We start from the raw sequence: 14,435 nt of genomic DNA, 5'->3' as shown, positions 1-14,435 counted from the left end.
CTAATCTCTCACACCTATCCTACACTAACACTCTAAAAATATTGAAACCTCAAAGCTATAAGATAATGCATGGTTAACTGAAAACAATTTGAATAAAAAAAACATTACATTTGACAGAGTAACCTGAACACTAAAAGGTTAAAGTGTCCTTTTTTTGAAGATAGAAGGATAAAATTCAAAGGAAATTCAGCTATTTGTAATTTTGATTGTGCATATTCTACAATTGATCTCATGATTAGCATATTACAGTGGTTGAGATATTTGCAACTTATCTTAAAATATCTATTGTATATATCTTTGTATATATAGAGACACAAGAGCTGTGAGACTAAAGAATAGGACTGCTGACCATATAGTCATAAGTTCAAATCTTACTATAACCATTGTTTTGTTTCTGAGGATAGTGATAAACTTAGCTTGTACTGTTTTACAGTTGAATGGTTAGGAGAGAGAGAGGGGGAGGGAGAGAGAGAGAGAGAGAGAGAGAGAGAGAGAGAGAGAGAGAGAGAGAGAGAGAGAGAGAGAGAGAGAGAGAGAGATCATCCCACAGTAAAAATGGTGTCTTCAACAGATAAATCATTCCATAGGAATTTGAAAAAAATAAAGAAGAGAAATATTTTTCAACTTGTAGAGCCATCACCCCACTGACTACTCCAGACAAGAATAGAAACTTCATCATCATTTTTATGTCTGCTTTCTATTCTGGCAATGGGTTGGATGATGGGTTTGTCATAATCTGAGTCAGTTCTTATTCAGATATGCTGCTCTCTCCTGGATGGATTGAAGGACCATGTCTTGCTTGGAACATTCCATTTACATGAATCATTTATAAAGATAAAGAAAAAAAGAAGAGAGAAAAAAAAATATTTAAAAAAACAAGTCAAAACCAGTATCAGTTGTGTGATGCTAACAAATTTTATTTCAAGCATTGCATGTAACCATTACTGTATCACAAAATGTCAATTACTGCGTTGTGTCCATTTAAATTAAGATTATAAGTTAAAAAAAAAAAGAAGGGAAAAGTCAAAGTGAGTCAGAGAGAAAGAGAGAGATAGAGAGAGAAAAGGTAAAGTGAGAAAGGAGAGAAAGAAAGAAGGAAAGAGAGAGAGAGAGAGAGAGGAAGGAAGCCTTTATTTTTTTTTTCTTCTCTAATCTCAACATTTATGATATTTTTGGATACATGATTAAAATTGTCAGCAATGAAATTTCAAAATTTTATAGAAAAAGATGAATCTGATAGAAAAAAAAAGGTAATGGCAGGGGGGCAAGAAATAGGTAATAAATAAAAGGAATAAAAAAAAAAACAGAAAAAAAAAACAAAGAAACAAAAAAAAAGGGAAGTTTTTTTTGTATCAACAATTGGATGCCACATGTGTAATAAATACACTTGACAAATATAGATATTACACATGTTGCAATGGAATATGTAAAAAAAAATGTATATGCATATATGTATGTGTGTGTTTTTATATATATATACATATATATATATATATGTATATGTATATATATACATATATATTTGATTAATGAGAGAGACAGAAAATACAAGAATGTTTATTAATCACTACAATTATTTTGACCTATCTAGCATCAATCCCTCATGGGATGGTAAATTATGGAACCAGTCAGATAGAGAGAATGGTTTTGATATCGCAAGTCACAGAATTGGTCGGATTATATACATCCTTTTGTTAATCCAGTCTTCCTTTCCGAAAATTGCAGGAGATCTATATAGAGATGATGCTCTATTCTTCCTGGACAGAAGTACAACTGGAAAGGCATAGGAAATAATTCTTTAGACTATCGATAAATCTCTGTATGAGTACCAATCTTGCATATAAATGCACCATACACACAAGAGGAGGACTGTACATTTACACTGGGGCAACGGCTGATTCATTCATGAATTGTTATCGCAACCATGTTGCCAGCTTCAATAAAACCAACAAGAGGCATTCAACATCTTTGGTTGATTTTGTGTAGCAACTTAAGGAGGATAAGATTAAATATGGTCTCACTTGATCCATAATAAGACGTACACAACCAATGTCCTTTCCAGGAGATGCAGACTCTGCTCCGAGGAATTGCAGTCTTATTTTGTGGACCAATGAAAAACTCATACATAGGATTTCTGAAATTTTCATGAAGCTTATAAATGCACTTTCACACAATGCAGTGGGAATGAATTTGATAATTGTTAACCAAATTAATAATCATAATTTACCTAAATGTATGGATGAATTAACTGCAACCTCCCCATTCTTATAAACATAATGCTACACTAGTAACTAATATCATTGTGATACCCTTTGGCCATTGTATACCGATTAATGCGAGATAAATACCAACTTCAACAAGAATCATTCACCGTGAGATGAAAATGCAAAAAAACCTATACTTATCTACACTGGTGATCCTAACCCTAGCATTAATACTTTCAATAGGCTATCAGTTATTTTATTAGCTGCTTATATAAAAAATACACATCTACTATGTCTGTATTTATGTACCTATTCATGACTCTATAAGTATATCGACCAGACCTAGTCAACCCTACCACAGAATCTGTGACACCTCATCAAGTGGAGTTATACCACAAGCCACTTTTAGGCATTGACTTGTGTGGTCATTTCTACATCCATATCTACTAAGTGATATTTAACACTTCTTTTGCTGTATTGTGTACTTGTTTTTTTTTTTGAAACTGATTTCTGTTATTGATCTTCTATAATAATGAAGCTGTATCCCTAAGTTGCTGCTTTTGCATACACATTCCAAGAAGAAATCTTGTGGAACAGACATTATTTTAATGAGATACATCTTATAATCACTTGAGGGGACACATCTACATTGACAGATACACCTAAACCAAATGTCCAGTATCCCACCCATGAGGGATCGATACTAGATGGATTGAAACAATTGTAGTGATCAATAATGCATCTTCCATCTCTCTCATTAATCAAATACCTAACGAACACTGTGAAAGTGAACGTGCTTTACCGGTAATCTACCAGGTGTATACCATATGATTCGTTATCTAATAATATATATATATATGCATAAATATATATATGTATATACATATATATACATATGTATATATACATATACATCTTTATAAATATATAGATATATACACACACATATATATCTCACTCTGTTACCAGCACAGAGTTCTTATGTTTAAATATTTAAAATATAATTTTGAAATCAATTTTACTTATAAATATTATGATATATGTATTTGTTTTCATTTTTTTTTTCGAATTTTTTTTTCTTTCTGTTAGCGCATTTTGCATCAAAACTTCCTTTCGGGATTTTAGTGGTCTTTTTATTTATCTTTTTTTAATGGAATAATAATAATAATGATAATTAATAATAATGATCAAAGTAAATTAATAAGCAAAATATCCTTTGGTAAGAAATATTACATGATTTAAATGATTCGAAGAACGAAAAGTACAGCTTTTAAAAATTGATTTCAATGAATTGTTTAAGCGGCAGGGGGGGAAGAAAATGTCTTCAAAAATTGCAAAAATATTGAGGACAAAAAATTCTGTTGAGTTTATTATTATATCGTCATTGTATAAATGAGTTTGTAGGAAAAATAATTTCTAAAATTCCCTTTTGCTGATTAGAAAAATTTTGATACTAAAAAAAGGAAATATATATATTAAGAAAATATCAAGAGAAAAAAATAAATCTTTTAAGTGTGATTTTTACGGTTTACTGGACACAAATATAGTGACAAATATATGTAATGCGATAGAGAGGAACACATTGAAGCAATATATAAAGACACTTGTAAACGCACTCTCTCTCTTACACACACACATGTACAAATACATAGAAAAGAAGTGCATAATGCATTTAGAACATACACACACACACACCCTTACATTCATGCACACACACACACATGCGCGAAAGGAACAAAATATAAACTATTGCATTCAACATTCGGAAAGATTGATCTATTATTTACTTTAGCGTTGAAAGTAAACAGAATTAACAGTGAGTTGGCATACACATGGTGGCATAATATTGCATTTTATAATAAACAAAGACAAAACAGAATATCCATCACACACTCATGTGCCCTGACGTATAAATAAAGGACTGGATTTTACATTAGAAGAATAATTTTGGCATAAGGCAATGTTTCTAGCTCAAAACTCTCAGAGAAGAATTTTGGATGGACAGAAAGGATAAATTACTTATTTGATTTTCTTAAAACCTGAATTAAAAGAAAATATATATTAAAAAAGATATGAAGAGTTATTTTCTTTTTTAATCGTAGTTGTTTTTTTTTCATCTTATTTTTTTGACAAACATTGTCTGGATGGTAGATTAAGCTCACCAATATCTTTTCTCCTATTGCTGGAAAAAAAGCTCCAGATACAATAAGCGTAAATCTTTCATAGCAAATTAAAAAAGGCAGAATGCTTATGTGTGAACAGAATTGTAGTAACTCTTTCTATGAATACAAAAATTGGTGGAAGAGATGAAAAGGTATGTTTTTTTTTTATTTTAGTGTAAAAAAGTTTACAAAAAGGAATTTGTGGGTAAGAAAAAGTTAGAACCCACCAATAAAAATTTACTCCAAAGATTAATGTTTCAAAAGAGCAGATAAAAAAACTTCACAGCATTTGATTAAAATTAGAACATTTAAAAGCATGTTAGCCTTTCATTTCATTAAAAAAATAAATAACTGGCACTTGAGATGTAAAAAAATTCCTCATTGAATGCAACTAAAATAAGGACAATTTCATTCCTCATTACGGTTGGCTTATAAAACAACCCAACACCAATAAAACATTAGTGCAATAAGGAAGCAATTATGCTAAGAAAAAGCATAATTATTCAAAAAGTAAACAGGAATATTTTACATTGTAGAATTCATGGAATGATGTAAATTATGCTTTTTTTTTTTAAATATGCAAACTGTTTAACTCAGTTTGTAACATATGATCCATACATATATGTATATATACGTGTATATATATATATATATATATATATATATTATATATATACACATATATATATATGCACACACACACACACATATATATATACATATATGTATCTATATATGTATGTATGTTTGTATGTATGCATGTATGTATATATATATATATATATATATTTATTTAGAATGGAGAAAGAGTTACTCAAATTCTTAGCTCCACTTTACAGTGATATGAGCGTTGGAGAACCAACTTGATCTGAACTACTTTCGGCCGAATTCTTGTGAACTTGACTAGCACATGACTGCCCACTTACAGGAGGTAGAGCTTGATTTGCATCAACAATATTTTCCAAATCTGTGAAACCATAATATGCATTGCCATGCACATTGCTGATGTTGAGACTTCCATCTGGGTTAGCACCAGAACCTCCTTGTCCATTATTTCCCAGATGGACACCCTTTTCTTGTTTAACGACAGTCAATGGAATTGTCTGATTTGGCTCCGTCATACGTAATCGTGCATCGTTTTTATGAGAACAGGAATTTTGATGAGAATCAATCTCTGTCTTGATCTTGATAGAATGCAGGTTAGAAGACTGGTTTAATTTTGCATCAGCTTTGCAATCAGGCCGATGGGCTTGGAGAATAAATTCCAGACGATCTTTCTGCTGTTTTAAAGTTTGAATTTCATCTTCAAGATGGCTGCGTTCCTCTTCGAGCTTTACAGTTTCCTATAACAATAGAAAAGTAATCAAAATTTAATAAGTCAGAATAAACCTAAAGTTAATCACTTAGCTTATTAGTTTGGAATATAATACATGACCATTCTGAAAGATATACACAATAACAAGAAGAACAGGATGCAAACTTATGCCTGTTATATTATTCACACCATTAGCTCATATGTATCCAATATTGAATTTCACATCTATTCACAGACAGTCTTAACTTATTTTGTACAGTTGGGAATAATAAGATGCTAGGTTCTTGACTCATGTGCTTTGTGTAGTCAGAACCAGTGTCTTTGGACAAAGAAATCAAATGTTTGCCTTTGGATATTAATAATTTTCAGTCATAATCTGAAAACTGAGTTAGAAGCTTTATAAATACATATTGTTGTTGGCACTCCGTCACTTACGACGTCGAGGGTTCCAGTTGATTCGATCAACGGAACAGCCTGCTCGTGAAATTAACGTGCAAGTGGCTGAACACTCCACAGGCACGTGTACCCCTAACGTAGTTCTCGGGGATATTCAGCGTGACACAGTGTGACAAGGCTGACCCTTTGAATTACAGGCACAACAGAAAGAGGAAGTAAGAGTGAGAAAGTTGTGGGGACAGAGTACAGCAGGGTTCGCCACCATCTCCTGCCGGAACCTCGTGGAGCGTTAGGTGTTTTCGCTTAATAAACACTCACAACGCCCGGTCTGGGAATTGAAACCGCGATCCTATGACCACGAGTCCGCTGCCCTAACCACTGGGCCATTGCACCTCCATAAATACATATACAGTTTGTAGACAGTGCACATAAATTGCAACTTAAAAAGGAAAAAAGAGGAAGAAGTGTGGGAGATGTCACCTGTTGTAGCAACAAAGACTTCCCTCTTTATGAGAAAGGCATATAACAGTGCATGTGCAAGAACTGTGGAGCTGTAAGTTGGTAAGACATGGTCATTTAATATTCTTAATAGGTGGAAAAATTGAATTTTGTGGAAGAAAAAATATAGTAACTTGTACATTTTTCTCCCATTAATAATTTTGTTGCTTTATCTTATTATTACAAAAGTTATGTAAATGAAATACAAATATTTATAAATACTTTTGGAGAATATATTCAACTAATTCAAACTAGTTAGACAGGCATGTAATAAAAATAAATAAATATTGATCTCAAATTTAGGCACAAGGCCAGGGGCTGAGTTGATTACATCAACCCCTGTACTCAACTGGTACTGATTCTATTGCTCTCGAATGGATGAAAGGCAAAGTTGACCTCAGCAGAATTTGAATCCAGAATGTAAAGATAGATGAAACGCTGCTAAGCATTTAGGCCGGTGTGCTAACAATTCTGTTAGCTTGCTGACAGAATAAATAAATATTGTCTGTTAAGAGCAGAGTGATCCATTTGGGAGCCGGTGCTTAGTTCCTGCTTCAGAATGTTAGACATCTCTCAAGAACAGGACACTGACTCATTGACATTATTCTTCCCAGGTGAGTCAGAAACTATCCTTAATGCCAGCTTGATGAACTGGTATTAAGAATAGTTCTGCTGAAGTAATTATACTCTGCAGAAACACTGAAAACTCCTCCAGTGAGTTTCAAGTCAAAAGATATTGATGAATATTTTTCTTATTACCTTATACTCCCAATTGTTTTGACTCCAATATACACATAGACAGAAATACTATTTAGCTAACGTTCTAAAAAGGAACTGAAGTATAAATGTACCTGAATAAGGCGATTGGTGTGGTCAACTCTTCTTTGACGACATTTTGCTGCAGCTATCTTGTTCCTTTCTCTACGAATTCGTCGACGTTCTTCTTCTTCTGGACATAATCTACTGTTAAAGTAGGATTGCCCAAGGTCATCCTTTAGAGAGAAAAAAGAAAAAGAAAACATACAAAATGAATAAGCAACAAGCTCTTTTGGTAACATCTCTATATTAAGAATAAAAACTTGGCTAAATACAATAATGTTGATTATACATTTATATATTCAGTCATTCCGTAAATAATGTGATTTTTTTATACTTCTTTTATTTTTCAAGTTTAAGATAAACAAAGTTCTTTTTTAATCTAAAATATACTTTCCTTCATTTTCTACAATGTCCTTCCATCTATCTGGTGGACTTACAAGGCCCCTCTTCCAAAATTCACTTGTCCGTGACGAAAAATACTTCTCCAGCACTGTTCTGACTTTGTCTATAGAATTCATATTTTTTCCGTCCAAATGATTTTGAAGTCTGTGGAATAAATGATGGTTCCCATTCAAACTGCTCCCACCTTTGGAATGTCATCCTTGCTGTATATGGCTTAGCATTATCCTGAAGGAAGAACACCTTTCGTCTTGAAACCAAAGATGGTCGTTTTCCTTCTAGCACTGACTTGGATGACTGGTTGAATGACCAAATCCAAGTTTCTCTACTAGTTCCTCAACAGTTATGATGGGATTTTGTTCCATCTGCAGGATCTCCTTATCAAACTCTACAGATCTTCCAGGACGAAGCTTGACTTCTGGGCTGTAGTTTCCGGCTCAGAATTTCGGGAACCATTGTTGACACTGGCTTACATTTATTGTCCAATCCCCATATACTGCATTAATATTCCTTGCACTTTCTGTAGCAGTGTTGCCTTTATTGAACTCATAAACCAAAATATGCCAAATATACTCCTTTGTCACTTCCATTATAACTTTGAAAAAAATAGCTTAAAATCAAACTGCACTCTTCAAAACTTGCACTAAGAATAAGTCAAAGGTAAAATTACTACCTGCTTTTATAGCAAGTTGATGCAGGTAGTTTGTCCCGTCTCCCTCCAACTTTTAGTTCATGCAATTGAAAAAACTGCATTATTTAAGGGATGACCCAAAATTTCCATTATTTCAAATCAAAATAGTTTTCAACTGGCAGCAGATTTCCATCTCTCTCTCACACACACACATACAAACATCAACCCACCAATATGATCACAACCACAAAAAATGGTATTATTTCTGTTTTACCATTCAGGTACTAGTTCAGTTTTTGCTTTCAGAACTGTTCTGCATTCATTGATTAAAAAACAAAAAAAAGATATTTATAACTCTATTTACGATAGCATATTCTTAAGTTTCCAGCAATACTGGTTCACTTGAGGTTAAGCATAGAATTCTACGATTAGATATAATTTTTATAAGAAACAGATGTAGTAGCAGGTTTATCGTAACCTTAACACAAGGTTTCTGGTGATTTATCTACTCTATATTTTCATGATGCCCATTCACATTGCAGCTTGTTATTTGATTCAAGTAAGAATACTTTGTAGTCACAGACATTTTCACAATGGCCATTCATGTTATGACTTATTTTTGTTTTGCAGGAAAGGAACAAATCTTTACATAAAAAAGATTCTTGAGTTTAAATGTTGCAAAGATTTTTGGTAAAAAGGCAAGTTTCTAGTTCAATCTGATTTTTGATAACTGATGTGATAGTTGTGATAGTCAATTAAAGCGTTGGTGATATGTATAAAGCACCAGTGCTAGTGCCATGTGTAAAGCAATCATGCTGGTGCCACATAAAGATAAGCACTCATGCAGGTGCCATGTAAAAAGCACCCGGTACAGTCTGTAAAGTGGTTGGCATTAGAAAGGGTATCCAACAGTAGAAACCATGCTAAAACAGACAACTGGAGCCTGGTGCAGCTCTCCGGCTTACTAACTCCTGTCAAACTATCCAACCAATGCCAGCATGGAAAACAGACTTTAAGTGATGATGATAATGATGACTCATTGATGCTAATATTAATTTGGCTTTTATTTAAAGGTTACTGAGAGTTTTGATCCAAAGCAGCACTAGATATTATAAGACTGATGGTGAGTAAAAGTTGACCAAGTCACCAGAAGGCTACTGGCCAAGTGACTAATAGGTCACATCATGTGTCCATCTTTAAAATAACCTTTTTGGTAGTGGATTAGTAGTATTGTTAGACTATCATACAAAAACACTGAAGCCCCCTTAAGTTTCAACTTCAAATCCTACTAAGTTTACCATTGCCCTTCATTATTCAGGCGCCGATGTAACATTCTTATAAACCATTCTAGTACAGAACGTTAAAACCTAACTTTCAAGGAGTTAATGAAACTATTTTCTTTTTTATACTTTTAGTATTAAAACTACAAAGACAGTAAAAATTATTAGTTAACCCTTTAGCATTTAAACCGACCATACCCGGCCAAAGTATTCAGCCTGGCCAGATTTGGCTTCTCATACCATCTTTACAATATCACTCTAAAAATTAAGTTACTTCATCAAAATCTCATAGCTACAAGATAAAGCATGATTAATTCAAAACAATGTGAATAAATAAGCATTACATTTGACAGAATAATGTGAAAGCTTAAGGGTTAAACATAAAACGAGTTTCTCCTCAACGATTTCTGTTAACTATATTTCACTCATAAGAATTAGTCAACTTGAGGCTGTGGTAGAAGACATCTGCCCAAGATGTCAGGCAGTGGGACTGAACTACAGTCATGCTGGTACCCCTGAGGAGGTACAACTTGTTTGCAAGTAGTGAGGCCCCTGAGTTTAACTAATTTGTTTTGTTGATTATGTTCCACCGTGGATCCACAGATAACAAAGGAAACTAATTGATTGCAATGTCCCTTCAACCATTTTGATACCAACCAGTCTGAGACCGACCCTAGTTCTATAATATAAACCTCCCGCTTTCAAAAGGACCCAATTAAAACCTTCTTTCAAAATTTCCTGTTGATTTATGTTCCTAACACCAGTGGCAAAGTTATTTTACTAAATTCTTCGTTATTTTCAAAATTAATTAGAATGAAGGCAGTGTATTTCAACATAAATATGGTGATGAAAAAGGTTAACAACCACACATATTATAAAACAAAAACAAAGCCCCTAAATCATTCCTATAAACCTATTAACACAGATCTCTATCTTCCTAATGTGGTGGTTCTAGTGTTGAGTGATGGATATCTTTCACAATCTACTCATTTGTTTTCATTGATGTGGGTTCAAAGTTTCTCAGGGATGATTCTGTTTTTCATCACCATTTTTAACAGAGTAAACTAATTAATAATGGAATGGTTTTGGCCAACTTTGCACAAAGACAATAGTTTTTGTTGGCAAATCAGAAAAAATTTACATTTAAAAGATAGTTGTATAGATGTCATACACCTGACACAGAATATGAAGCTTTGAATAATTTCAAAGTAGCATTTCCCCCTAATTCTTAGGAAAGTCCATCAAGAAGAGGATACTATAAAACTGATTCATCAAAATTAATATATTATGAAACTGATGTTTAACATTTTGTCCTATTGCAGTTTACATTTTAAAAAATTGCCCTTTTCTGTCGAAAACATTTGTAATAATGATATCAGAAAACTGTTTTCATTTATTACACTTGACATGCACAAACACACAGACACCTTCATTTAACATCTATTTTTCCATGCTTGCTGGGGTCAGACGGAATTTCTTAATGCAGATTTTCTACAGCTAGAGGCCCTTTTTGTCATCAACCCATCACTTGTTTTCAAGCAAGGTAGTATTTCTCCATGGCCAGACATGCTTACAATGGAAGACTAGAAATGAACAACACCGCTAGTATGATAGTGATGTTCATTTACAATTATCATGTGACATCAAGACAATGGTACACACAAACACTTGTGACAAATTTCTTTGTTTCCAATCTAAGAAATTCACTCACAAGGCTTTGATTGTCCCGGAGCTAAGACATCAACTCAGGATACAGTGGAACTGAATCCTGACCACAAGGCTTTGGTTGGCCTGAGGCTATAGTAGAAGACACTTGCCCAAGGTGTCATGCAGTGGGACTGAACCCGGAACCATGTGGTTGGTAAGCAAGCTACTTACCACACAGCCACTCCTGCACCTATATATATATATATATATATATATATACATATATAGATGCATGACTCAGTGGTTAGAGTATCAGGCTCACAATCATGAGGTTGTGAGTTCAATTCCCAGACCGGGTAATGTGTTGTGTTCTTGAGCAAGACACTCTATTTCATGTTACTCCAGCTCACTCATCTGTAGAAATTAGTTGTGACGTCACTGGTGCCAAGCTGTATCGACCTTTGCCTTTCCCTCGGATAACATCAGTGGTGTGGAGAAGGGAGGCTGGTATGCATGGGTGACTGTTGGCCTTCCACAAAGCAGCCTTGCCTGGACTTGTGCCTCGGAGGGTAACTTTCTAGATGCAAACCCATGGTCATTCATGACCAAAGGGGGTCTCAAAATATATATATATATATATATATATATATATATACAAAAAATTAATATAAATATCTAGGTGCAGCATAATACCATAATGGAAAAATTCAATCACCACTAAATGTGACTAAGAGTTCCGAGACACCTTCATTGCTAGAAATAGGAGTAAAATACTCCTTGTGCTGTAGGAAGAGCGCAAATGTATACACATGTATATATAAGTATATATATACATAAATATATATAATAAATATGTATGTGTATTGCTAGGGTTTGTTCATAAATAACAGCTTTACTGATGAAAGAATTTGATACAGATTGTGAACTCAAATTTATTTAAAAAAAAGATGTTTGACTGTGACATCAAGTGTTGTTTGTTGAAAGCATTGCTCAAGCTGTGAATCACAGTTGAAAATGCTCTTCTTTTACAGTTGCATCAACTGGGACAAATAAATCAAAATACTCAAGGAAAAATTTAGTCAAAAGTGTAGCAAATTCTACTGAAAATTAAATAAACTCTCTTGTCTGAGAATTTGATGATATTATTTCGAAAATATTTTGTTTTTACTTATTAACCATATTTGGTCACAAAATTTTATCACACAAATTTTAAAAAGCATTTCAATGATATATACATACATGCATGCATGTATGTATATCTTTTCATCTTTTACTTGTTTCATTCATTGGGCTGTAGTTATGCCGGGGCACTGCTTGTTGAAGGGTTTAGTTGAACAAATCAACCCCAGTACATATTTTCTGAAGCCTGGTACCAATTCTTTTATTTGTTTCAGTCATGTGACTGCAGCCATGCTGGAGCACTACCTTTAGTCGAACAAATCGACCCCAGGACTTATTCTTTGTAAGCCTAATACTTATTCTATTGGTCTCTTTTTGCCGAACTGATAAGTTACAGGGAGTAAACACACCAGCATTGGTTGTCAAGCTATGGTGTGGCGGACAAACACAGACACACAAACATACATATATATATATATATATATATACACACACACAGATGACAAGCTTCTTTCAGTTTCCTTCTACCAAATCCACTCACAAGGCTGTGGTTGGCCTAAGGCTATAGTAAAAGACATTTGCCCAAGGTGCCACACAGTGGGAATGAACCCGGAACCATGTGGTTGGTAAGCAAGCTACTTACCACACAGCCACGTTGTGTGGTCGCTTTTGCTGAACTGCTAAGTTACAGGGAACAGAACACATCAAGACTGGTCGTCAAGCAGTGGTGGGGGACAAACACAAACAAAAAGATACAAACATGGCACTTTTTTCCTTACTTGTTTCAGTCATTAGGCCGTGGCCATACTGGGGCACTGCCTTGAAGAATTTTAGCCAAATGAGTCAATCCCAGTACTTTTCTCTTTCTAAGCCTGGTACTTAGTCTATCAATCTTTTTTGCTGAACCACTAAGTTATGGGGACATAAGCACACCAACACCAGTTGTTAAGAGGTAGTGGGGGGAAAACACACACACCGTTTGTAGAAAACAAATCCGAAAGAAGAAGCACACTCCAAGATGTAGAACAGTATATATTAAAAATGGGGAAGTCCGGTTTATGGGATTACCTTAGGTTTCCCGTCCGTAAAGCTAAACCCTTTATGGACAGGAAACCAACGGTAATCCCATAAACCAGACTTCCCCATTATTGATACACACACACACACATTTGAGGAGCTTCTTTTAGTTCCTATCTACTAAATTCGCACGCAGGGCATTGGTCGGTCCCAAGCTATAGTTGAAGACACTTGCTCAAGGTGCCACGTAGTGGGACTGAACCTGGAACCATGTGGTTGGGAAGCAAGCTTCTGACCATACAACCACATACACAGAGAGGCTTCTTTGAGTTTCTACCTACCAAAACCACTCACAAGGTTTTGGCTGGCCTAAGACTTTAGAAGAAACAAGGCCAAGGTGCCATGCAGTAAGGATAACCCTGGAACCATGTTGTTGGGAAGCAAACTTCTTACCACGCAGCCAAGCGTTGCGGCTTGTCTGCAGCGTTTGTGATAAAGAAGTAAAATAGTAAAGACAGAGCTATTGACAATGCGAAAAGGAGCAAGTTAAATAATCTTTGTATATCAAACACAAAGGTCCTTCGTAAGAAGTAAACAATGAAGAAATGCTAGATTATACATTACTGGCCATGTTGATTAAAATACCATTTACTTCAGATGATAGGCTTTTGTGACCGAAATATGTATATAAGGGTTATCAAAATGAAGCGAGAGGTTTTTAAACATTTTGCATTGTTTGGTGCATTCCTTGTTTCTCATTTCTATTATTCTACTTTTGTACTCTAATGCTTCAAGCAAGCTACAACGCTCTTATATATATATATATATATATACATACATACATGTACGTATATATGCATATACTCATTTATTATTTGTATTATATATATATATACATACATGTACGTATATATGCATATACTCATTTATTATTTGTATTATATATAT

At 34.2% G+C, this 14,435-nt stretch overlaps 1 protein-coding gene across 2 annotated transcripts in view; it reads right to left on the bottom strand.

Annotated features, from left to right (window-relative positions):
* Positions 1 to 892: 892 nt before the first annotated feature.
* The window catches only part of LOC106876912 (fos-related antigen 2), a 20,455-nt gene continuing 6,912 nt past the window's right edge, over positions 893 to 14,435 (bottom strand). For both annotated transcript variants that reach the window (XM_014925666.2, XM_014925672.2), the window contains exons 3-4: positions 7,427 to 7,567; positions 893 to 5,709 (exon numbers count right to left, since the gene is read on the bottom strand). In XM_014925666.2, the coding sequence (XP_014781152.1) occupies positions 5,200 to 5,709; positions 7,427 to 7,567 (651 nt within the window). In that variant the 3' untranslated portion in view covers positions 893 to 5,199. The remainder of the gene's footprint in view (positions 5,710 to 7,426; positions 7,568 to 14,435) is intronic.

This window comes from Octopus bimaculoides, chromosome 16 (assembly GCF_001194135.2).
Source record: "Octopus bimaculoides isolate UCB-OBI-ISO-001 chromosome 16, ASM119413v2, whole genome shotgun sequence".
NCBI classification, from domain to species: domain Eukaryota; kingdom Metazoa; phylum Mollusca; class Cephalopoda; order Octopoda; family Octopodidae; genus Octopus; species Octopus bimaculoides.
This window is presented reverse-complemented; position numbering and strand designations above follow the sequence as displayed.